Source organism: Pelecanus crispus, chromosome Z (genome assembly GCF_030463565.1).
Source record: "Pelecanus crispus isolate bPelCri1 chromosome Z, bPelCri1.pri, whole genome shotgun sequence".
Classification (NCBI taxonomy): domain Eukaryota; kingdom Metazoa; phylum Chordata; class Aves; order Pelecaniformes; family Pelecanidae; genus Pelecanus; species Pelecanus crispus.
The window spans coordinates 41,874,978-41,900,355 of NC_134676.1; the positions used below are offsets into that span (position 1 = coordinate 41,874,978).

A 25,378-nucleotide genomic window follows, 5' to 3' on the forward strand; every position below is an offset into this window, starting at 1 on the left:
CCTTGTTGCAATCCCAAAGATTCAAATATATCAGAGCAATACATTTGCATGGGCTATGCTTCAAGGATGGTTTTTCCACTTGCTAGTAATCAAATTCTTCAAAGTATAATAAGGTATTAGTATCTTCCTAAAAACTGTAATGACATATGCTTATCTCTTTCAATGCATGTTGAAGAATGTTGTTCTCAGCTTGCTTTCCCTGGCAAATTGGCAAAGGGTATAAGGACAAGGATGACCGCTGATCACTGAGTGTACTTACAGAGGCAAAGTTCCTTAAAAAAAAAAACCTCTTAAATTCTTGTTGAGATGGTAACTGAATTTAATTTCAATCAATAAATTTACCTGCCAATGTTTTGTGGTGTTTCTGTTTTTAATAAGCTTCATGGGTCTAATTACACACCTTGGTTGTCAGGACAGTCTTGACAGTGTACAAAGTCATTCAGTTTTTCACTCAGATTATTTGTTTCTATTGCAGAGAGCATGAAAGGCAGAGCCATATTGGTTTGGAATCCTCCAAACTGGATTTCTGACTGCAAGTGAACTTTTACAGGATGAAATAATTCTTAGTTTCTGACATTTCAGACAATGCTGAATAGCATATCCATCTCTACTCCTATACAGCAGTCATTTCAGAGTCCATTCACATGTCTGCAGTATGCTCTTTATGGAAATTTATGGTTGAAAAACTGTATTTTGCAAAGCACTGCTTATTTTTTATTTCTGAAGCCTAAGTTGCTATTTTCACTATCTAAAACCACTACTTGCAAGTCAGTATTGGTGGCATGTCCACCCAGGTAATGACTTGAAGGAGAATGGAAAATGACAGCCTTAGGGAGTACTGGATTTTGTTACCCCACATACTCCATTATCTGCTTCCATTCCTACACACTTTTTTAGTCCAGTCTCCAGGGTCTCCATGGTAAAAAGGGAAGTGTGTTATTGCTGGAGTGTTCCACTCCACTGTACTTTCATGCAGAAAATGAAGTTTCTCAGGGTGTGTGCATGCAATGTGAACATTCTCAGATTAGCATAATGGGTATACATTGCTCTCTGAACCATATAGCTGCTTTAATGGTAAATAACTTCTTAGTCATAAAGTTTGAAGACACTAACTTCAATTTTTAATTATTTTTTTTTAGGAACGAGTTAAGTCTGTGTTCCATGCCAAAGAATTTGGAAAAATTATTAATTTTAAAAGTCCAGAGGATGCTAAGGTAAAGTCAAAATACTATTACAATTCTGCTGTGCTAAGTTTGGCTTAAAAAGAGAAACAGAAATATTCTTAACCTGAAATTACTATGTATATTTAAAATTCAGTATTTCCACACAGCCATTACACAGATGGAAATGGCAATGATCTGTTCAGTACTGAATTTCAAAAATACTCAATTCCAACACAAGACTTTTCCTTACATAAATCTTTGGAATTATAGCTGTCTGTCAAACAGATGATTTAACTGGTAACAAAAACTAAGCAATCAAGAATGTGAATTAAAAGAGTACGTTTTAATAGAACAAAGAATATTTGTAACTCCTAGTTTTATTCTGGGGGCAGGGTGGAGGGGATGTCATTCCTCTGTTCCATAAAATACAGTTTTGGTTGAAGAATGAAGAAAATCCGTAGTAGAAACACAAATAGTTTATTTGATATGATATTACTACTGTTATACACATATTCTATGTGATCTTGTCATTTTGACATCACTAGTTTTCAGAGAGAGCAGGAGCAGTTCAGGTCTGCTACCAGAACTACCAGGTAGCCAGCTTGCACAAGTTCTGCCTTATTTTTATTAGCTTAGCTCATCATTTCCACAAACAATGAATTACTCTTGTACATATACATACCAGTGGGATATGGGATTACTCTTTGAAACAGTCTGCAAAAGTTGCATCCTCTCATCAGCTTAAGTTGCTTATGTCTTTGAGGGTAGTTTCTAACCACAGCTGAGTGATACCTTACCGCAAAAAGCATTACAAATACTGTCAAAGTATTTGAGGGCCCCATGCTGAATTTGACTTGTCCGTACTCTTTGGAGGTACTGAGCTCCTCTCTTTTTTTTGTTTTTGTTTTTGGCTGCGGTGGGACAGGGGCAGCGTTGAGGTCCAGTAATCTGTGTGGGAAGGGAATCCCATCTATGCTCCAGCTAAATCAGGAACAATACCAAAAATCAAATTAGTGCATCATATTATGTATGCCGTTAAGTCTTAAGCAAGGAAAAGAAAGCTGAAAACGTTCTGTGCAGTTTTCACAAAAATGTTGGTTTGCATATTTTCCTAGAAAGGCCTGTGAACCTCACAAAACCAACAGGAATGCAAACATGAGGGGGAAGGTCACTGTCAGACAGGCATGGTGAGGAATGTGGTTTTATCTTGGGAAAGGAGTACTTAACAGATTCATTCAAAAATGGACGTCAGGGCTTTAGGGGCTATTCTACAGAAAACAAGTCTGTCAGAGTTGCTTCTGGGCTGTTTAGCCTATGGCTCACTTCTGCAAATGTGACACTTGTGTTTGTGTATGTTAGAGAGACAACACTGAGGGAAGTGTTTTAGGAACAGTGAAAATGGAACTTGCACCCTTTATACTAAAAAGGGTATGAGGTCATTTCAGTGACACTACTTTGTGAACATTTTTGCCCTTGTTAGTCTAGAGGACTCTACCAGGTTGTTCCGTCTGTGAAAAGTGCCATATTTTGATGTGAATAGTAATTTGTTGAACAGCCAATTCTTCTTTCAAACCTTTAGCATCCTGCTAAACAGAAGCTCTGGTTTCCTTGGGGGGTGAGCTTGCGATGGGGAGGAGGGGATCCTAAAGATCTGTAACATAGAACCCGATCCCATAAAAGAATCTGATTTGTAATAGTCCACTTATCTTCCTTGAAAGCATTATGCAGCTTTCTCACGGCAATCCGTTTGTATACTTTAATCTCCTAACCTAGATTTCCATGTCACTGCCCCTTTCCTCTGTGCGCCCCCCTCCCACCCCTGCTTTTTTTTTTAGACTCTTGGAAAACTAATTCCCCTTCCATGTTCAGTAAACATATGAATTTGAAATTCCTGAAAAGAACCCAAATATAGTTAAAGAAAGCTTCTTTCTAAGTAACTGTTATTATCACATTCCTGCAACCTGTTCTTGTCCTCTGTCTTTTGTTATCCTTGCTTCTCTGTTGTCATCTGTGATTTGTCTAGAGTTGTAGACTAATGCAGAGCATTAATAATGATATGGGTGAAACGATGGTGTCATTTATTTTTTTAAAATATTATTCATTGAAATACCAGGAAACTGAAATACCAACCTAGCCAGTTTAATTAGCTATGGTATTCAGTGTCAGATACTGGTATTTAAATGCCTCCATTTTCATGTGAGAAAATCAGGGGTTTATAATCTACAGTAGAATTTTGAGCACTGTGTTAAAACTCAGTTAGGAAGACAGCAGGTAGTGAAGTGTCTGGCCAACCCAATCTGATTTTCATCTGCTTTGTATGGTTTCTACCAAGGAAACATTTTTATTTTTTCCTTTTCCTTCATACAGTGGATCCTTTCTAAACTGGAAGAAGTGAGAGAGAATCAGCCAAAATTGTAATGAATGGAGAAGCACCAAGATACAAAGAACACTGAACAGCTACCTTTTAATTCCTCTTTAACAAGCAGAACTATTTGAGTATCAGGAACAAAAGCAAAAACAGGAGGGAAGGAAGATTTATGAAATTGTTTATTATGGTCACATCGGTCTATGGTGATATCACAAAAATACATGACATTAAGTTTAAAAAAAAAAAAAGTCTAGTGATGAAAAAAATTCTGCCAAGTTTTGGCTTCTTTTGTTTGGATTTTTAACGTAAGAATTCCAGATTTCATTTTTTATAAATACAGTGTAAAATGAATTTGTTTTATCATTACATTTGATATTGAAATTGAACTCTGGAATAATTCTTATGATAACTATTCAGAGCAAATCTTTCAGTTGTTATTTGATTCTGAAAATCAATACTTAGTTTCTGTCTTAGTTTTCATATGACTTAAGGCTTTGTTGAAATTCAAATTTCTTTATCAAAGGAAATGTTAATTATCACTAGTCTTACAACTAAAATTCTAAGAAGGAGGCTACTGACCAGGGAAGTCTAATTTAGATGATCACAAGAGTGGCTGCTTAGTTAACAATATTATTTTCTTTTTGTAAATGAATGGACCAGGTCACGATGAATTTACAATACAGTATCACTTTTAGTGTAAACTTTTTTTATATTCAAGGAAATGTTGCAGCACCTCTATCAATATTCACAAAAAATATAACAGTTTACAAAAAAGTATAATGGGGAGAATTAATATATCTCTGCACTAAAAATATTAGTTAAAGCCTATTATTTTAAATAAAATTTATTAACAGACTTGCAACTCAAGGAGTTTATGGGGTTATAAGTGCACTGTTGCATACCAAAAATAAATGCCTTGGATTACACAGTATTGTGTGCTAAGCATGTGACTAATAAAGTCAAATTTCTATTAAATAATAAATATAATATTTCACAGTTGCTTTTATCAACTTTTCTTACCCAATGAAATTTTTTTGTTTCATATCCAGACAGCAGAACTTTAATAGGGAGAGCTTGAATGTGTGCAATTCTGCTTATTTCTTAGATGCAGAAGTCATAGTATTGTTGGATGTCTGTTTACTGCAGTTGATATAAAAAGTACAGGGAACAGTACAGTGTTACGTGCAGATTTCCATAAATTCCCATATCAAAGTCTTCACAATGTCTGGTATATATAGTAAGTACCTGCTGCCAAAATGTTATTTCCAAACAATTGTTTGGAACATTTATAGCTAGAGGATTTAATTCTGACATTGGTGGTGGTGCTTGAGATTATACAAATTGTCGCATTACTGTAAAATCTAAAAATGACTAGCATGCTAACTTACAATTGCAGTCTTTAATTTACTGTATGTCTTGTCTTCGGTGTTGAGTAACCATTTAGCGGGTTACAAAATACATGTAATATTATTAATTTTGCCCATAAATTGTAAATTGAATCAAAATATTATAACAGAATTCCAAACTATGACAATGACTGTGTTACTCCACTTGTTTGTACACGAAGCACGTACAAAGGGTATTAACTCAGGTTATAATTATGCCAAACTAATAGAATACTTTGCCTTAGATAAGTAGTGTTATTAGGTGCACTGAGTACCATTCTATAGTTGTAATTTGTTTTTCATCTATCACTTTTCTTCTTAGGCATGATAGTTCAATTAATAGCTTCATCATGATCGTGATTCTTGATTACTATGTTAATTGTCTCCTCCTCTCTCTTTCTATCCCCTGTATTTACTAAATATCTGCTGCAACTTTCACTTCTAATACCTCTTGCACGTACTTTGTACATTCCCATTTGTGTAGCTTTTCTGTTTACCCTATTCTAAATATTTTCTCTTCACAGAGCCTCTATTTCAATTAATATTGTCTCCAGTTCTTAACTTTCTTACATTTATTTTGCCAACAAACTCCTGATCCTCAAATCTCAGCTGGCTTTTCAATAATATTTGAGCAATTTAACCATTAATGTTGAAGGATTTATTTTAAATGTGCATGTCTGTGGTTAAGCTCATGTTTTGGAAAACTTAACAGTTCCCCAACACTGCATTTTTCCTATGGAGTATAAAATACTTTGATCTTCTGTGCTAACTAAAAGCCTTAACACAAGAACTAAAACACTGGAAGTGTTTGAAAGTCAACATGGGACCTTTCCCCCACCTCCCTCCTTGTCTCCACTTGTAATGACAACTTTTCTATAGCTCCCTTTTTCTAGACAGTAAATTGTACCTTTTTTTCCTTTGTTTTTTCCTTATGCTTTCTCCACACAATCATGAAAGAATTTTGCCTTTTCTTGGCAGACACCAGTTCTCTCTGTTTCAACTACAAATCAGCCTGGGACAAGGAGAAAGGTATTCAGACTTACGCCGTTGTGTAGTTTTCTGGATTACTGCAAGTTGTTTGAGATGTCCACTCTACTGTGCCTCATTCCTTATTGCAATATGCATATATTTTTCAACAAGAAGGCAGAATAGATATATTAATTTTTATTAAAAATGTATATGCAATTAGACAAGGGGATCTGAATAAAAACTAAAATGTAGGCATTTAGGTCTGCCCACTGTGCTGTTTAAAAGTATACTATGGCCTTTACTGAAGTACTGAAGAACAGTTTCTTCTAGATGACTGTTACCTAAACTTAATACCTTTGAGAAATGTCATTTGGGTTCTCAGTAGTAGATTGTTAAGGGTTAGAATTACCTGTAAGAAATCAAAGGCAAACCAAACATAGAATCAAACATGCCAGACATACTGCTAAAACATCTGTAAGTCTAACTGTTTGCACCTCTTTTTGTTCAGTTGCATGGCTTTGCATGGCATGGCTCTTTTTGGTTTCCACACTCCTCCCCCTGCCCCTGGCCCCTCCTTCACCTTGAATAAAGTGAAACTGAATTTTATTTGACTGGAGTGTGATGATTATTTGTTTTCTCTATATACTGCTTTGATTACCAGGTAATACTATTACTCAGAATTTCGTAGGTAGAAATTGACTAAGTCAAATCCCGTCTCTGAGAACACAAGGTCAAACTTCTGTTACAGCCATCTCAGTGAAAGCAGAATACAGACTTTAGTCTTCACCTTTGGTTTATTATAAGGACAAGTTTTTAATAACTGGATTTACATGTATAAGCTCCCTTTAAAGTTTTTTTTTTTTGTTACCGCATTGAAAAAACATAGATGATGTTGCCAGATAGCCAGATTGTTCTGAAATCCTCTTTTTTCCCCAAAAAATTCTGTACGTATGCTATTAGCTATTTATTATAGAATTATCTTCAGCACTTCACAAAATACACTCACATATCAAACAAATCACTAAGGTCTTTTGTTGCTTCTGAGTTATTTTTAGCCATCTATCTGCAAATAACAAAAACCACACACTAGTCAATAAAAGATTAATATTACTATGTAATGGTAATTAAAATTTAATACTTACAGCACGTTCTTGAATTTGAACTACAAACCCTAAGCTTCTTAATTACTCTGCTGATGTAAAATGGTTTCAATAAATACATCACATACCTCAATAGGATTGCTAAGTCTTGTGGCTTGTTTGTAAATATCTCCATATCCATGATGTTTAAATAGATTTGTACATATTTGATTTGTATATATTTCCTGATACTGTATTAGCTTCAAGAATGAGAATATTCCACCAAACTGTTCAGAAGATTTTTTCCCCCCTTCTTGAGCCTTTCACATTTGAATTCCAGAAAAGAACTAGCTAAAGACTGCATTGCTCGTAATCATCTAAGTACTGTACAAGGCAAGAGTGTGCAGTGTTTCTTCAGCAAATCATACAATTCCACAGTACCTTTTTCCAGCATTAACTTCTCCCAGTTAATCCCTCTCCAGCTGCAGTGACTAATCTTTACTGAACATGCAGCAAAAGCTAAAGAAGCAACCAATACCAATGAAACATTTATTGCCCAGGAACTAAGGATGTAAGTGGCTAAAGTTCCTAACAGTTAATTACAAGTTGTTGGGTTTTTTCCCTCTGTTGATCAATTTATCTGTAACTTCTACCAAGGAAGGGTCTTGGGTTCTATGTTTAAATGTGTTACTAAAACCAGACTGGGCAAAGGAGCTGCCTGTTCTCGCTATTGTGTGCAGATTATTATGGAAATTAATTCAATACGGTGGAAGGTTTGGGGTTTTTTCCTCAATTTTTTTTAAGGAATTGAGACCCTGTATTTCAAAAAAACAGGGTTATTAAATGTGGGAACTGTTCATGAAAAAATGCTGCTAAAATGCATTGTGTATTTGTCTCAGATATGGTGCAAAGTGTTTCTGACTTGGATTTGTTTTTCACATGTATCACGATACTTGTTTCATTATGCAGATAAAAATTTTACAAAGCATTTCACATTTTCATACAGAAAACATTTGTGTTTATCATAATCTTCTCTTGAAATGCAAATTGTCAGAGTTTGGTTATGCAATTCTTGAATGCCTTATGCTTTTCTGTCTAAAACTGAACAAATTAGCAGATAGCTGACATCTTTTCTCCTGCCTGTAACTCTGTTACTCAGTCAAGATTTGCCTGTTGTTATTCTTACCAGTGGATTAATTTGGAAGTTTCTGGCCAGGATATGCAAGTACATATATGCATCACCTAGGAGCCTGAGCATTGTTATTTGACCCAAGAAATGCAACCATGGTCTTGGTCACAATTTCTGCTTCTGTGACAGCAAGTGGGATCTAAGGATCTAAAATTCCACTCACAGCAGACATTTTATAAAGAGATTTTGATTGTTTGCAGGGGAAATCTGGAAGAAGAATTCTAAATTTCCTTGAAATACTTCAAGGGAGGAGTAAATTGGCTTTTAAGTCTCCTACAAGGAGTAAAAGAATGTCCATGCCATTCATTTTTATTAACTCATAGTCTCCAGATTGACACATCAAAGGCTGAAACAAACATGACTGCTGAACAGGCATGATGTGGTACGACACTGATAGGCAAAAGGGAAAAAAACAGAATTCTCTTTTTGCTGGTTGTCTCCCAGGTTTTTTTATCTTTGTGGGTTTTCATTCCTTGTTGCATCAAGCAGATTGAGAACTATTTGCAGAAGTTTGTCTTGGTAACTGCCCTCATGCATCTTTTTAAATGTTGACTATGAAGTGTGGAAGAAAAGTGTTCTTTGATGGGTCCTGTAAAATGGTAACTGTCTCACAATCTGCAAAGCTTGTACTCCGCCAAAGCCAGGCTCCCAGATTCACAGTGCCAATGTGCTCTTCACATAAACAGAAAATCTTGACTGAAGATACAGAACTGCTATGAGGTTAAACAGACTTTTTTCCAGAAGTTCCCAGGGGGCTCAAAACTGGATCAAGCAGTTCAAGTGTTTGGGCATTTCATATGCTTTCCTCAAATCTGCTGCCCTAGAAAAAGTATCTTTGTCATCCTTTCATGTGACTGGAAGTTCCTAAGTTAATGTAAAAGTTCATTATCTACAGATTTTATGACAAGAAATGCTTTTGAATTATTTTTTGAGGAACAATGGTTAGTTTAGGACAGCAGGTCTGAGGCCTTTTCATGATGTCAGTATTTCTGAGGGAGGGTAGAGATGACATGTCGGGGACATGGATGACACACACACAGATGTGCTGTTTTATTCTGTGTTTTCTGTCACTCCCCCTTGGCCTCTTCTTGTTCAGCAAGTGGCACTGTACCCCATACCTCATCCCAGGCTGTACTGCACTGTACCCTCAGTGAGGGTTACTGCCGTTCACTAGTATGGGCACAACATACAGATCAGTGTTCTTCCCTCACAGAAAAAAGTTAAAGCAGTGGAAGAACAGGCTTCTACTGCTTGTTCCAACACTAAAGAAAGAACAAAATCAAATGTTACAGGCTGTTTCCTCCTTAGCAACCAAAACCAGCTCTGGACATACTTACTTTTCCTGTACTGCTGGACAAAAGGGAACTGTGCTGTTTAATATGTGAATCGGTAAACATTTTTTATGGGCAGTGAAAGGTCAGGGTGTGCTTTTCACAGGACTGAAGTGTGAGAGCTGTCAACCTAGCTGAATGCACAGAAACACTAGTCAAGCTGAAAAAACAATATAAACTGAATTTTTTCTGTGCTGCATAGAAATTGCTATTTTATGCTGATAGTAAAAACTATTGCTGTAATATTTCTTCTCGGAAAAATGGAATTTTCATTTATTTAAATACAAGACAACCTCAGCCCATCTTTTGGGCTGAATTACTACTACTAACAGACTGTTCTACTAAAATACTCTCCTTACCAGTGTTGCTGGGTTAGCTGATCAAGTGCTAGTGACTACCATGAATTTTGCATGGGTAAAAAAGGTTTTCAAGATTGCCCTAATGTCTGAGAATTTTTGACCCAGTGAAGGAGAACTGACTGAGCTATTAGTGGTTCTGACATCTTTAGTGGAGAGGTTTGTAGTTGGGCAGGGAGTGGAGGAGATGGGAAAATGGCCAGAAATCTTATAGAGGAGAGGCTTTACTGCTCTCTAACCCATGCAAAACTACCTGTGAAGCTCAATGACAGGGAAATGCAATGGGCAAAAAGCAAGTTACGTTAGTGAGTTGGAGGAATTTAAGGCCTAGTTTATTGCAGGCAGCTGTGGATGATCTCCAAGCTCCTGTGGCAGTGAATGCTGAGAACATTTGCTAAACGCTGTTGAGAAACGCTTTTCCCCTTTAGAAAAGAGTAAATTCCATGGACTGCTTACAAGATTTTAATCTGTCATTCCTTAACTGTATCCTATTATTCTAAGGCACTTGAACAAAAAGGCAGTGATATGCAAGGGTCACCAATAATTAATCATTTGTAATGATTCCTAGAACATTAACAGGTTTGGCCTATCAAGGCTACTGAGAGATGTTTCTAAAAAGTGTAATAGGCTTACCCTAGTCTTTCAACTACATTGCTGAGAACGAGAATACAAAAATGTCTAGCACTCTAAAATAACTAACGGGTAATTTTTAAGGCATCACTGTTTGAAATTTTGTAAGCTATGATTGTAAATGCTAAATAAAAAAAAGAAAAAAAAAGAAAACCTTAAGAAAATACAGCAATGTAGTTATCTAAGTTCTTCTAAATATACGATATTCCTCCAGCTGTCAAAAAATTACAGACAAAACTAATATGGGAAATATGAGCACAATATTTTAAATTTATAGCTATAAAAGTAAACCTTGAAACTAATTCTTTACAGTTATCTTAATCCATACTTCTTCAGTAAATATAAATCCTCCCATTTCTGTAAATGGTATTTAAAAAGACACCTTTCTTAATCAACACAGGCTGTGCTATGAGTAAACCACACTTCGTGGCTGCAACCATGTTTTTTGTTTAAACCAGGTTGAACTCCCTCAGGTTTAATTGCAGGATCGTGTCCTTGACAGCAGCGAAGACGAATCGAATATTTTCTGTGTCTGTGGCACAAGTGAAGTGGGAATAGATTACTTTCTCTTTGTCTGGATTCTGATCTTGATACAGCTTCAAAATGAAGTCTCGGGCAGCTTTGACATCTTGTTTAGGTCCTAGTCAAAAGTACAATTAGTGTTTTTGAACACTTACAAGCTGTGGGTCAAGGAAGAAACATATGGACAGTACCTTAACAGGCTAATATTACATTTAAATGTGAAATTGCCGTAAAAGCATACTTCCTCGTTGGCGTTTTCCCATGCATGTGTTAGTGGAGCAAAAGCTGTTACAACACTGCTTTCTCGAATGTGTGGAGTATGCTTTTTTCAACAGTAAACTTTACAGGTCAAAGTAGTTTTTTTATAAAAACCTACGCAACTGAAATTACCCAGCGTGTATTAATAGTTTGCTACATTACTGTAGTATGTCAAAGACCATGAGAGAAATTAAATGTTCTAAAACACACAGAGTAAACAGGATTCTCTTCAGCCAAGAGAGGGACGTGCATCTTCTCTGTAGCTATTAAATAATTATAATTCTTTTCATTATTAATTGTAGGATTCAACGTGATACATGACTTGCAGAATATAATACTGTATTAAGTAATAGAATATATCTGTGATTATTTTCATCATTCTTTTGGTGACTTCAAGTATCAGTAACATTTGTTAAGGAAAGTTATTCAGGCTGCTTTTAAACTTTGGACTTTTATATAGATAACAACTTAGAATAATGAATATAAAGCTATACTATGGGTTTTCACTATGTAAAGAGTTGGATTAATAGCTGTATTCCCCAAGTTCCCCCTAGATTGAAGATGACAAAGGCACTGCTTCTCATAAATAAATAGTGATTGTGCCACTCTAATGGTGACAGAATAACTGCAAGAAACCTCTTTAAGACTTGGTCCACAATGCTCCAGTAAAAAAAAAAGTTCCAGTAAAACTGAGTAACTTAAGTTTTTATTTTAAAGGCTAGAGTAGAAATGCATAGATAACAAATACACTACATAATTCCACTTTCCCTGTTCAATTCAATGAGGAAAACCTAACTGGCTTAAATATGACTTTTTGCTTTGTGAAGATAGTCTGGGATAAATGCTTACCTGTGTATTCTGGGAAGTAACTAATTAGATGGGAATACATGATTTTCTCTTCTAGAAGATCTTTTTTATTTAAAAACAAAATGACTGAAGAATTCAGAAACCAGGGGTATGTAATGATAGTTTTAAACAAGGCCTTGCTTTCTTCCATTCGATTCTACAATAACAAAAATTAATATGAAGTTACGCTCTCTAGAAAGTAGCATATACAAATCACATCAGCCAGAGACCATAGTGGGTTTTTTTGAAAGCTTTTTTAAAAATACTACTTTTATTAAGCGCAATTGCAATGCTCTGGTTGATCATTACTCTACATGTTCTATATCCTCACTGGGTTTTGGATCACTGCTATGAATGGTATGATGGCACGTGAAATCAAGGTAAGACTTAATAGAAATTACTTGCATTCTTGTATAAGTTAGTGAGCAGCCATGGACTGCTGCTCTATGAAAGCTTCTTCTGACCTCACAGTGAGAACTGAGGCAGGGTGTATCAGGTCAAATATCTGATATTAACATACTGTAACATAGCTAAAGGACAAATGTATATGTACTCATCTATTCTAGTAAAAAAAAGTGATAGCAGTCAGTTCATTATTTATTTCCTAATGTCCAAAGTGAGCGTAACAAAACGTTCAAGATGGTGAAAGGAAAAAGAAAACTACAGTTACTGAAGTTGTTCATGCATCAAAAGATGACAGGAAACTTCAGAAACTCCATCTCAACCACAATGGATGTTGCGACACTTCAGCAAGTGGAGTATGCTTTTCACAGTCGAAACAGATCTTGAGAAAGTGATCGGTAAGGGCTTTGGGACTTTAGAGTGCAAATGGTATTAACTGTTTTTGAAAGACATTTGAAGGAATCCTCATAACTGCAGGATGTAAAGCAACCACTACCAAAAGGAATATAGTTCCACTAATATGCCCTCCTCTAGTTGCCTACTGGTTTCTTCTTTGCATCCTTCTCTACAACATCTGGCTACTGCTGATGATGGCACTCTATAGCAGATGGGAGAACCCATGTTTTCTAACTTTGGGAAGGAGATAAATTTTAAGTTGTTTTGTTTTAATTTTCTTTAATCTCTGCATTAATTAATTCTGAAACATCAGAGACTTAAAACCAAAAACAACTAATTACAGATGACTGAGGTAGTTTTACTTGCTTAGAGATATAGCTAATACTCAGATTCTCAAATGCTTGACATGGCTTAAGTGATTTAAAACTTTTTTTTTAAATCATGTTTTGTCTTTTAAGGTAGAGTTCACTTTTACAGGCAGGCTGCTAATTTAATACAACTTTGGGACTGCTTGATCAGCTTCTTAATGTAATTCTAGTATTTGCAAATGCTTTTATGAAGACACGTGAATGCTGTCTTAAAAAGCACACATCTTTTTCAGTACCTTATTTAGATACCCCCACTCCTTACCTCATTATCACATTCTGCCAAGACTTGATCATATTCACTTAATGCAACTAAGAAAATGATGGAAGTAACACTTTCAAAACAATGGATCCACTTCCTTCTTTCTGACCTTTGGCCACCTACATCCACCATCCTGTTAGAACAGAAATACAGTGAACATATTAGTCATTTTCATAAGATACTTTAAGTATATCCAAAGGCCTTATAAGTTCACCTACCTGAGATAAGCTTGAACTGTGAAAAGTGTATCTTAACATTCTATGTTCTGTTCAATATTTAAACTTGATTCCGTTGCTGTAGTGCTACAACTTTCAATGTTCTTTAGCATTGTTGTGGGTTAATCCCAATAGGCAGCTAAGTGCAAGGCAGCTGCTTGCTCACTAGCTCCCCCACAGACTGTGGGTGGACAAGGGAGAGGAAAGACAGAGTAAAAGCAAGAAAACTTGGGGTCCAGATTAAAAAAAAAAATGTTTAATAAGTGAAGGATAAGTGGAAGAAGAAATAAAACAAAACAAGTGATGCTAAGGCAATTACTCACCACCTCCTATGGGTAGACCAATGCCCAATCAGTTCCCAAGAAAAAGATGGCCAACCTCCCTCAAGACCCCTCTTTTCACTTTTATCACTAAGCATAACGTTATATGGTGTGAAATATGTGTTTGGTTAGTTTAGATCATCTGCCTGGCTGTGTCCCCTCCCAATCTTTTGTGCATCCCCTAACCTATTCACTGGACAGGCAGAGAAACAGAGGAGGCCTTGGTGCTGTGCAAACTCTGCTCAGCAAAATCTAAAACAGCAGTATGTTACCAGTAACTGTTTTAGTTAAAAATCTAAAACACAGCACCATATCAGCTGCTATGAAGCAAATTAACTTTATCCTAGCCAGGCCCAGTACAAGTGTATAAGCCACTTGAGGCACAATAAAAAAAAGTAATTCTGTGGGTTTTTTTCTGGGTTTGTAGAAGTTTTAGCAAAGGTAGATGTGAACATACCCGATTTTGTTTCCCTCCACGCTCCATAATCTCCTTTGCCCCCGCACCCAAGAACCCTACTGTAGTTATATCTCACTCCTCAATACAAACAAAATGTTCACAAATATCTTAGTTCCACATCAAAGGCCTATGGTTTTGCAGACAATTAAGGCCCTCACATTTTATCCAGGTCAAAATGTTCCCTAGAGCAGTCAATCTTCCAGGAAAAAACAAACAACAAAATCACAGTTAGTCTGCTTTGACCAATGTGCTATCAGAGTGGATTCTGGTTCTGTGTTGTAACTGGAGGCAGGTGTTTGTTCATGATGAAATGGGTGGTTTGGTGGAAGAACATCTATAATCATACCAGTGTGAATTCTGCAATTTTGAAATTAAAAAATATGCTTCCCCTTAGAAAATCAGTAACGCTACCTGTTGCGATAGCTTGTCTAGTAGCAGATAATTTTAAGGTGCATCTCAAGACTTTCTTTCAATTTTATGAGTACATTTGTTTCTCTCAGTTCCACTGAACATTTTTTTTTTATATATATATTATATGGCAGGAAGAATAGAAGTATCTACTGCTGTGACCCTCCACTTTTTTTTTTCCCCCCTCCTCCTTTCCTCAGTGTCTCCAACTCCCTTCCCTAACTAACTTTACCTAACTGAAAGTTGTAAACTCACTTGAGGGCTTTATCTATTAGGGCCCTCTCTTCTAAACATTTACAGTCAGGAGGCAAAACCTGTTGGCTCTAAATGGAATTAAACTACATTCCGATATCAGCAGTCATGTTACCACAAATATCTTACCTCTGCACTCCTCATCCAAGACTTTTAATTAAACTAATAGTTCAGAATACACAGCAGTTGGCCTGCTTGAATTAAAAAGCTTTTTTCATGTAATGTAAGTTTCGAAAGGTATGTTTTGAAACACCACTCAAGTTACTGTATTAACTTTGGAGACTAAAATGGCTGGAAACACATACAGCACTCCTTGAATGCAAAAGTTTAAAGGACCTTAGAAGTAAAGTTGCAGCAACTACTCTCATAATTGTATACTGAATCATTTGACAGGTGGTCTTACCTAAATATAATATTTTCTAAATCAAAAGGATACTCAATAATTCCTGTAGTTGGCACTCGGACTCTAAGAATATCTTGCTGAGTTGGCACAAATGAGGGCATAGCAATACGATCAAGGTCAGTAAGATAACTGAAAAGTTAAATATACAACAGAAACAAGATTAATGCACTGCCATAAATTAATCACACAGATTCAAAACCAAAGTACTAACCAGCAATCACAGAAACGTTTCCACAAAAGCAACTAAACAGAAATTCAGTTGTGCGTGGCTTTAGCACAGTTGTTGCTGGCATAAAACAACAAAACCCTTTAAGCGAGACCTGCATGTACATTTCAGACAGAATACTACTAGTCAAAAGAGGTGATGCCCAAAATGTTCTATAGACAATCAGCCAACACACAAAATGATTAATTTTATTTGAATAATCTTTGCTATTACCCCAGAATAAACATCAGAATGAAGATTTGAACACAAATACAAATATCAGCTCTAGCCATAATGCTTATCAATGGTACTCTATCCTCTGTCACTTCATCCATGATGCTAATATTGCACACAAATGTGAAAGGTTGCTGGACAGGATTCAGAAAAGTAATTAACAGAAAGTACTGCAAACGTGAATGCTTCAAACTTTTATCTTTTTTAATATAAAAGATGATGCATTTAGTTTCTCATCTGCCCGTGTGGTCATCCTTAACTTTACCCTCCTTATTTTCACACGGCTCTTGTGCTTTTCATGGCTGGGATTAAATTCTAGGGTGACATTTCTGTGCCTCAATAAATGAGTAGTGTGTGAGCAAGACACAAAGAACCAATGCCTGGTATTCCTCTCTGCAATCTGTCTTCCCACCACTAGAAGGCAACATTAGATCATCCAAAATCCTAGCAAGGCATATAAAAAGTGTAAGGTGTATTCCAAATCATACAACGTGCTTGTAGCACAAACCTTCCTTTATTTAAGCCCTAGTTCCCCCCTTTTTCATTCGATGGAATGGGGAGGGTGTCGATGTATTCTTCCCTTGCCACCCAAACATCCCTCACATTTGGGGTCCAAAATCAAAAATACTCACACTTAATGTTATCACTCACTCAGAAAAGATTTCTCTTAAGAAAATTCCTCCTCTTCAGCAATGTAGCAAATTGTTATTGCAATCTCAATTGTAATTAACAGTAAAAGGAAAATTTAATAAAATTTAAAATAAAAATTATTTTCAATTGTGGCTGATTTCTTAGCAAATGAGGCTACAGTAGACCATTAAGTGGCATCCTTCTCCTCCAGTGTAGGATTATTTAAGAACAAGGCAGATCTGTCAAGAATAATAGTACTTAACATGTAACCATTCTGAGTTCAAGTTTACCATAAATGCCTAATCTAAATGTTCCTTGCTGAAATTTAACCCTGTTACTTCTCAACCTTGGCAGAAACAGAAATGTAAACATGAAACAGTAATTTTTTTTCACAATTAAATTATTTGAAAACTGAGGGAGAGACTTATCTTCATTCTTACTTATATCCTAAACTTTTCATGTAACTAAACTGTCTGACCTGCCCGCTTGTTGTCAATGTATTTTGTACAGCTGTTTTTCATTATTTCCCCCAAGGGAAACTCAGTTATGTACCAGCTGTGTTGACCTCAGAACTGGGAGGGATGATGGTTCCAGTATGTTCAGAAAGCCTAAAACTAGTTTGTTTCATCACTCCAGCTTAAAATTTGCTGTGTACCACAGGCCAATAGATACGCAGGTATAACTAATAAAATCAGAGTGAACCTATCTCTTCATTGTGAGCCAGCAGTGTGCCCAGGTGGCCAAGGCGGCCAACAGCATCCTGGCTTGTATCAGAAATAATGTGGCCAGCAGGAGCAGGGAGGTGATTGTCCCCCTGTACCCGGCACTGGTGAAGCCGCACCTGGAATACTGTGTCCAGTTTTGAGCCCCTCAATACAAGAAAGACATTGAGGTGCTGGAGCATGTCCAAAGAAGAGCAACGAAGCTGGCGAAGGGTCTAGAGCACAGGCCTTATGAGGAGCGGCTGAGGGAACTGGGGTTGTTTAGTCTGGAGAAGAGGAGGCTGAGGGGAGACCTTATCGCTCTCTACAACTACCTGAGAGGAGGTTGTAGTGAGGTGGGTGCTGGTCTCTTCTCCCAAGTTGTTAGTGATAGGATGAGAGGAAATGGCCTCAAGTGGTGCTGGGAGAGGCTTACATTGGATATTAGGAAAAATTTCTTTACGGAAAGGGTAGTGAAGCATTGGAACAGGCTGTCCAGAGAGGTGGTGGAGTCCCCATCCCTGCGGGTATTTAAAAGACATGTAGATGTGGTGCTTAGGGACATGGTTTAGTGGTGGACTTGGTAGTGTTAGGTTAATGGTTGGATTCGAGATCTTAAGGGTCTTTTCCAACCTAAATGATTCAATGATTAACTTCATTGTCTGGCTTGTCCTTGTAATTACGCAGTGTACTTACTACTTAGCAGAGTCTGACAGCTGGTATTCCCTCCGTCTGTCGTAGCATTCTTGAATTCCTGGGTCTTCCCAGAGCTTCTTGATTGCTTCAACTTGTTTTCTTTCCAGCACAGTCACTTTATCCACTTCCACTTCTTTGATCATCTGAGCACTCTCCTAATCAATTAAATGATTACACTATTGTGAGAAAGGATTGCTGTTGGCATGCAGTACACACTCTCCCCTTTCTTTGTTATACTATTCCAATCAATGAGACTAAGCATCAGAAAGGAACCTAGGAGCAAATACAGTTTTAATCCTTGAATGCATTTAATTTTTCAAGTCAAATGACTGCTACTGAACATTTTAAACAAGTTAGCTTTGCTTACTGTCATCCAGGTGTGACTTTTCTTTTTAAAAGGGGACCTTGACAAAGGACAGAAGGAGCTCTAAACCTACTATTCTTGAAGTCACTAAATTTTAAGACCAATTTATAACAGTGGCAACGTTTCTAAAATTCTAGATACTTTAGTACAGATACTTTTGGTTTGTTTCAGGACAAACCAGAGGCTGACCTAGCATAAACAGTCATCCAGCAGGCAACAAATTCCTACAAGCCATCTTCTGTTTAATGCCTATCTCAGTGAGATACAGCCAAGGTACTACTCTATGGAAAGACCTAGTATTTCTTTGTTCTCTGCTGTTAAGCGTAAGAGGTATTGCAAAGATAAATGTAAGTTTTGCTTTTAAGGGATACAAAAGAATCTATCGTTCTGCACAAGTGGTGCGGTTGATTCACTTGAGGGAAGGGATGCTACTCAGAGGAACCTTGACGGCCTTGAAAGAGTGGGCCCATGCAAACCTCATGAAGTTCAACAAGGCCAAGTGCACGGTCCTGCACCTGGGTCAGGACAGTCCTCAACATCATTACAGACTGGGGGATGAATGGATTGAGAACAGCCCTGTAGAGAAGGACTGGTGGCTGAAAAAAATTAGACATGAGCCGGCAATGTGTGCTTGCAGCCCAGAAAGCCAACCGTATCCTGGGCTGGATCAAAAGAAGCGTGGCCAGCAGGTCGAGGGAGGTGATTCTGCCCCTCTGCTCTGCTCTGGTGAGACCCCCACCTCAAGTACTGTGTCCAGTGGGGGGGTCCCTAGTACAAGAAAGACATGGACCTGTTGGAGCAGGTCCAGAGGAGGGCCACGAAAATGATCAGAGGGATGGAACACCTCCCCTGTGAAGAAAAGCTGAGAGAGTTGTAAGTTGTTCAGCCTGGAGAAGAGAAAGCTCTGGGGAGACCTTATTACAGCCTTTCAACACTTAAAGGGGGCTTATAAGAAAGACGGAGAAAGACTTTTTACCAGGGCATGCAGTGAAAGGGCGAGGGGCAATGATTTTAAACTGAAAGTGGGTAGATTTAGCTAGGACATAAGGGAGACATTTTTTATGACGAGGGTGGTGAGACACTGGAACAGGTTGCCCAGAGAAGCTGTGGATGCCCCATCACTGGAAGTGTTCAAGGTCAGGTTGGATGGGGTTTTGAGCAACCTGACCCAATGAAAGTTGTCCCTGCCCACAGCAGGGGGTTTGGACTAGATGATCTTTAGAGGTCCCTTCCAGCCCAAACCATTCTATGATTATTATTATTATTATTATTCTATTCTCTTCTGTAACTGTTCAGCTGGGTATATACTGATGTTCGTGGTCAATGGCTCGATGTCCACATGGAGACCAGTGACAAGTGGAGTCCCTCTGGGGTCCATACTGGGACTGGTGCTATCTAACATCTTCATCAATGACACAGACAGTGGGATCGAGTGCACCCTCAGCAAGTTCGCAGATGACACCAAGCTGAGTGGTGCGGTTCACATGCCTGAGGGACAGGATGTCATCCAAAGCCACCTGGACAAGGTGGAGAGGTGGGCCTGTGTGAACCTCATGAGGTTCAACAAGGCCAAATGCAAGGTCCTGCACCTGGGACAGGGCAACCCCCGATATCACTACAGGTTGGGGGATGAAGAGATTGAGAGCAGCCCTGTGGAGAAGGACTTGGGGGTACAGGTGGATGAAAAACTGGACATGAGCCAGCAATGTGCGCTTGCAGCCCAGAAAACCAACCGTATCCTGGGCTGCATCACAAGAAGTGTGGCCAGCAGGTCGAGGGAGGTGATTCTGCCTCTCTGCTCTGCTCTGGTGAGACCTCACCTGGAGCACTACGTCCAGCTCTGGAGCCCTCAGCACAAGAAGGACATGGACCTGTTGGAGCGGGTCCAGAAGAGGAGGGCCACAAAAATGATCCGAGGGCTGGAGCACCTCTCCTATGAGGCCAGGCTGAGGGAGTTGGGGTTGTTCATCCTGGAGAAGAGAAGGCTGCAAGGAGACCTTATTGCAACCCTCCAGTGCTTAAAGGGGGCCTACAGGAAAGACAGGGAGACTCTTTTTAGCAAGGCCTGTTGTGACAGGACAAGGAATAATGGATTTAAACTAAAGAAGAATAGATTTAGACTAGACATAAGAAATACATTTTTTACAAAGAGGGTGGTGAAGCACTGTAACAGGTTGCCCAGAGAGGTGGTAGAGGCCCCATCCCTGGCAACATTCAAGGTCAGGTTGGATGGGGCTCTGAGCAACCTGATGTAGTTAAAGCTGTCCCTGCTCACTGCAGGGGGGTTGGGCTAGATGACCTCTAAAGGTCCCTTCCAACCCAAAGCATTCTGTGATTCTATGATTCTATGTTTGCTAATACCTTTAGTGGCCTGGAAAAGTATTGTTCTAAAATGCATTTAATATTGAAAACTTATTTAGTGTTTGGAATAAAACAGATTGGTTACTGTACATTCAGTTTGCCAACACTTTTTCCAGTTCTTCGCTAGATATCATCTAGATTTTAACTTACATCCTCTTCAAAAATGAAGTCAGGTTTCTTCCTAATCTCTTATTTAAGCTTGGGAGAATCACAAATAGTAACACTGCACACAGATGTGGTTTGGATCCAGGGCAATGAGTCTGAACTGGAAAATCTTAATACTGATAGACCTGTTAATCTAGGCATTCAAAATCAGAAAAAGATCAGTCAGAAAACAGGACTTCTATACTTACGGGGTCTTTAAGCTACCACGGGCAACTGCAAAACTACATAACATAGAGGCTAATGCCTCAAAAGCAATTTCTCCTTGCTCAAATTAATTTAAAATATTGTAAGTCTCAAAAGTGTTTTGCTCTTCTGAGTTTCCATATTAAAGACTTACCATGCAGTCATAATGCCTGGGCAAATTCTTCATGATTGGAATTATCTTTGATTTTACAGGTGTTCTGTTACACAAAACCAAACACCAAGTCTTCTGATTTTAATTAAAACTGTTTTTTTTTTTTTTAATTAGTAGCTAAAAGCTTTAAACATAACTGTTATAGTTACTGCTACACTGTAAATTGTTTATCAATGTAAAATAGTTTAAAATGTATCATGGTATAAGCATTCCTGTTAGTATTTCTGGTAGATTCTTTACAGATGTAATGTAGTCCATATTGGGTTTTTTACCTTAATTTTACATGGCATAACTCTGTTAGAAAGACAGGTAATATTGTCTATTGAATAAATGTTTCTGTTCTGTAGTTATTATATCAAATGTTCATGCTGATCTAGAACAATGTAGGAAGAGCTTTACCTGTGATCTATACTCTATTTAGGCACTGTATATGAGGCAAAAGATGAGAGACCCTGTGTCCTGGTAGTAACTTTTCTCCATATTTTCAACCTTATCTGGTGAAAGACATGCAAAGTAACTTGGATTATGAGTAACTCTTCCTTCAATTCGCTAAAGTCACAGAACAGATACCCTTTTCTAGAGAAAAGAAAGGGCACTGACATGCAAACACCCATCACAGCATTTTGACTGAGGCTGACTCAGGCTTCATTCCATGCTAAAACTTCACATGTGTCTAAGAGGGCTTTGTGTAATTGTAGCTCCAAAGCCAGCTTTGGTATCAGGTCCTTGTGGAAAGAAATATTTTGTAAGTGTCTACATCTGCAAACCGCAGTCCCCTTATCTGACCAAGTGCCATATGACATCAGGAAAAATCCTTTTTGGGAAAATAATTCAGGTTAATCTTTCATTTCACAGTATATAACAAATAGAGTTCAACACTGACAGCTAGTCTCATGCTCGTAATTCAAAGAAAAGAAGTCCTACAATGAAGCGAAAAATTCCTTAAAGCACCAAGTGATTTTAGTATCATTCCATGGGTATGTCTTCCCCATCCTCAGTAAACAAGCACGTTACTAATAAAAAAATGCCTTTGGTATGAATTATGGGTGGTTAATATGACATGAAAGCAAGATACAAAAAATGTCAGTTTACTCAAAATGCAGTCTTCAGGATAAATGAGTAATGAGTAATCTTAGTAGACAGTGTACAATAATCCAACCAGGATCTGACAGAAAAGGGGATTAAACTTGAAACACACTCTAAGATGTCCTTAGAAGCAGCAGAAAGTCCTTCACACAAGGCAGTAAGGGAGTCCTGTATTTTTCATACTGGGAAGTATCAGCATTTTAACTAAAAGGCAGGTGTCACAGGGTTTTGTGTGAGTGTGTGTGCATGTGCATGTAAGTGTGCGTGACTATTACTAACAGCAAACATTCCTAATAAGTAACAACCAGAGCAATACCAGCTATTTCAGCCTCTGACTACTGTAATAACTGAAGTAAACGATTTTTCTACAAAATTGTGCTGACATGATAAAACATATATATAAAAAAAGTAAAATAGGATTATAATTGGAAATGGATTGTTTGTTTTACATCTAGTTTTAAGTAATACTGATTGTCAAACATTGATATTAGCTATAGCTTAGTTGCAGATATTCTGTATTGTATTCATGGTCAACACAAATATTAATTGCAACTGAACTGAAAACTTGCAAGCCATGGCAAAATTAACTAAGCCCCCAAAGTCTATACACAGCTCTCCCAGTACATAATAAGACCAGTTCTGCTAATCAGGACTTTTTCTTAAATTGTTACATCTAACACACTGAAGGATTTTTGCCAATTACTGCAAATAAGTGGCCTTTGAACCTGTCACAAACTGTGAAAGCTACATAAATTCTCTAATCTGCTATAGCTCTTTAAGCTAGTTTGACATCTGATAACATGCTTAAATGTCCTTTGTTTCCTCTGGTTAAACACCATAAAGGGTAAGTGAATGACTTAAGATGCCCCAGAAGGCTCACAGGGCTTTTATTATTTTGCTGTAGAATCCCACCACTAGGAATTCTAGAAAAGGGTTATTAAATCTTCTCAGCACTTAGTAATACTATAAGTTTAAATTTTAACAAATACCTTTTGGCACTGCCAACAGCATACCAGGAAAGTAGTTTAAATATCATGAAACTTTATAATGGGATTTTGGCAAAAAGTGGACATCAGTGTTTCAAGTGAATGGGGTCATATTTTAAAACCTTCCTCTGCAACTCAGAAGAACACCAGAAATTTAGTTTTCATTTCCCTCAAAGCAAGAGTGGCATTTTATAGAATTCTCACTTACCACTAAAAAGCTAGCCCAAGAGACGTTGTGGAAATATGCAGAATTGTAATACATGAGCAGTAGGTGCTTTACAGAAAAAACAGAAAGGGCTCACTAACATGAGAAGAAAACAAAATAAAACAAATCTACAATCACTACAGACTGAACCAAGGAACACAGAGGGGAAATGCAAAACAGCACAAGCACATGTTTAACAATGACAGTTATTGGCATAAATTTTTTTTAATGAAATACAAATAACAAATAAGTTCCAGAATTCACTCTTAATTACAATATATATTATGCTCTCTCTAAACGTAGTATAAGCAGGAACGGCAAAAGTTACATTAAAAGTGCCGTAACATTTTTATATTCAAAATCCCTATTCTGAAGTTACCTTAGTTCAGGCTGATTTTTTTTAAGTAGACCTCTGCTTCTCGATGACATGGTGCAGGCAGAGAAAAGAATACAGATGATAAAATAAGGGTAAGTAATTTTGAATACAACAGAAGTAGGAGAATATAGTTGTTCCATTAAAAAAAAAAAACAAACCCACACCAAAAAAACAAAACAAAAAACCAAACTTTTTGATCCTGGAAAGAAAATTGATCACGTGTAACAAAGACAGTGGCAAAATTGTTTGGCAAATACATTCAAAACCGGTGTCTAAGCTGCTTAGAATACTAAAATTCTATTAGTCTCTTAAAAATCTATTGCATTATTCTCCACTGGAAATCAGACTTAATCCTACAATTAAAGGGCAACTGTTTGTATAACAAGCAACTGTTGTATAACAAGCAACACTTCAAGGTTCAATTTTTCATCTCTTTTCATCAAAAAGATACACTAAAAAACCTGAAAATAATCAGGGAGAGTTCTTGAATATGCCTTTTTTACTTAAAACAGTAATACCACTGGGTAAAAGCAGCTTTCTCATCTTTTGTGAAAGTGCCAAGAAAAATCCACAAATGCCAGCTGAATGAGTATAATATTAAATACAACTTGTAGTAAGGACAAATCTTTGCCAGACAAGAAATGGATAACTCCACAAGTGATTATTGTCATTATTTTACATATATGAATAAATTTTATCTCCAGTTGTTACATGTGATGCATAGAACTGATTATTTCAGTAAAGCCTCTTTTTGGAGGTTCTGAATCTCCACACTTGGAAAAAAATTGTATTTGGTTTGATACCTTGCAGCTCTGTCATATTTCTTAGGAAACTAAATGTTAAATAGAACTCAGAAATGTCCCTATGTGTTACCTTACAAAGCTCTTTCTATTTATAAGGCCTGAATTTTTATACATATTTATTTCTTCACCCATAACCTAGGTTATTACTGCTTTAAAAAGCTTTCTGAGAAGACTGGTCTGTTTTGGAGCAATAACTACTGAAAGTGTTTCCTAAACACCCAGTGGTAAAGACAAGAATTATTCACTTTAAAAGTGCTGTGAGAACTAATGAAGCTCTTATTTTTCTAACCATTTATATTTTATGGTCTTTGCACTTCACTTTCATACCTTAGGTCCTTCCTCATTTGGTTGGGCAAAACAAACTACAAAATGCTCCAATAAAAGTCATACTTGGAAGCTACAGCAGGTTCTTCACAGCACAACAGAGGATCACAGGAAGGGACAAAAAGTGGTTATGCAGTATTGGGAGGTTACAAGAACAGCCAGTTAAGGGTGTATACTGCTTCAGACAGACATTATTTATTAAGAGATACTTAGCTACAGCAGCAGTTTAAGTTTTTATACTCCATGAATACGAAGTTTGTGAGTATCAGTGAACACATTTTACATCTCTGAACATTTTTACTTTTACAGTG

At 37.3% G+C, this 25,378-nt stretch overlaps 2 protein-coding genes across 4 annotated transcripts in view; one reads left to right on the forward strand and one right to left on the reverse strand.

Annotated features, from left to right (window-relative positions):
* VPS13A (vacuolar protein sorting 13 homolog A) overlaps positions 1 to 3,618 on the forward strand; it is a 108,794-nt gene extending 105,176 nt beyond the window's left edge. For 2 of the 3 annotated variants that reach the window (XM_075726383.1, XM_075726384.1), the window contains exons 71-72: positions 1,140 to 1,214; positions 3,531 to 3,618. In XM_075726383.1, coding sequence (XP_075582498.1) covers positions 1,140 to 1,214; positions 3,531 to 3,581 — 126 coding nt within the window. In that variant the 3' untranslated portion in view covers positions 3,582 to 3,618. Of the gene's footprint in view, positions 1 to 475; positions 492 to 1,139; positions 1,215 to 3,530 lie in introns of those variants that run through there. The other variant, XM_075726385.1, reaches the window with a different exon arrangement.
* Positions 3,619 to 10,919: 7,301 nt separating this feature from the next.
* Positions 10,920 to 25,378, reverse strand: part of GNA14 (G protein subunit alpha 14) — an 81,135-nt gene continuing 66,676 nt past the window's right edge. Inside the window, exons 3-7 of the mRNA XM_075727232.1 lie at positions 18,043 to 18,197; positions 15,577 to 15,705; positions 13,525 to 13,654; positions 12,100 to 12,253; positions 10,920 to 11,110 (exon numbers count right to left, since the gene is read on the reverse strand). Coding sequence (XP_075583347.1) covers positions 10,920 to 11,110; positions 12,100 to 12,253; positions 13,525 to 13,654; positions 15,577 to 15,705; positions 18,043 to 18,197 — 759 coding nt within the window. The remainder of the gene's footprint in view (positions 11,111 to 12,099; positions 12,254 to 13,524; positions 13,655 to 15,576; positions 15,706 to 18,042; positions 18,198 to 25,378) is intronic.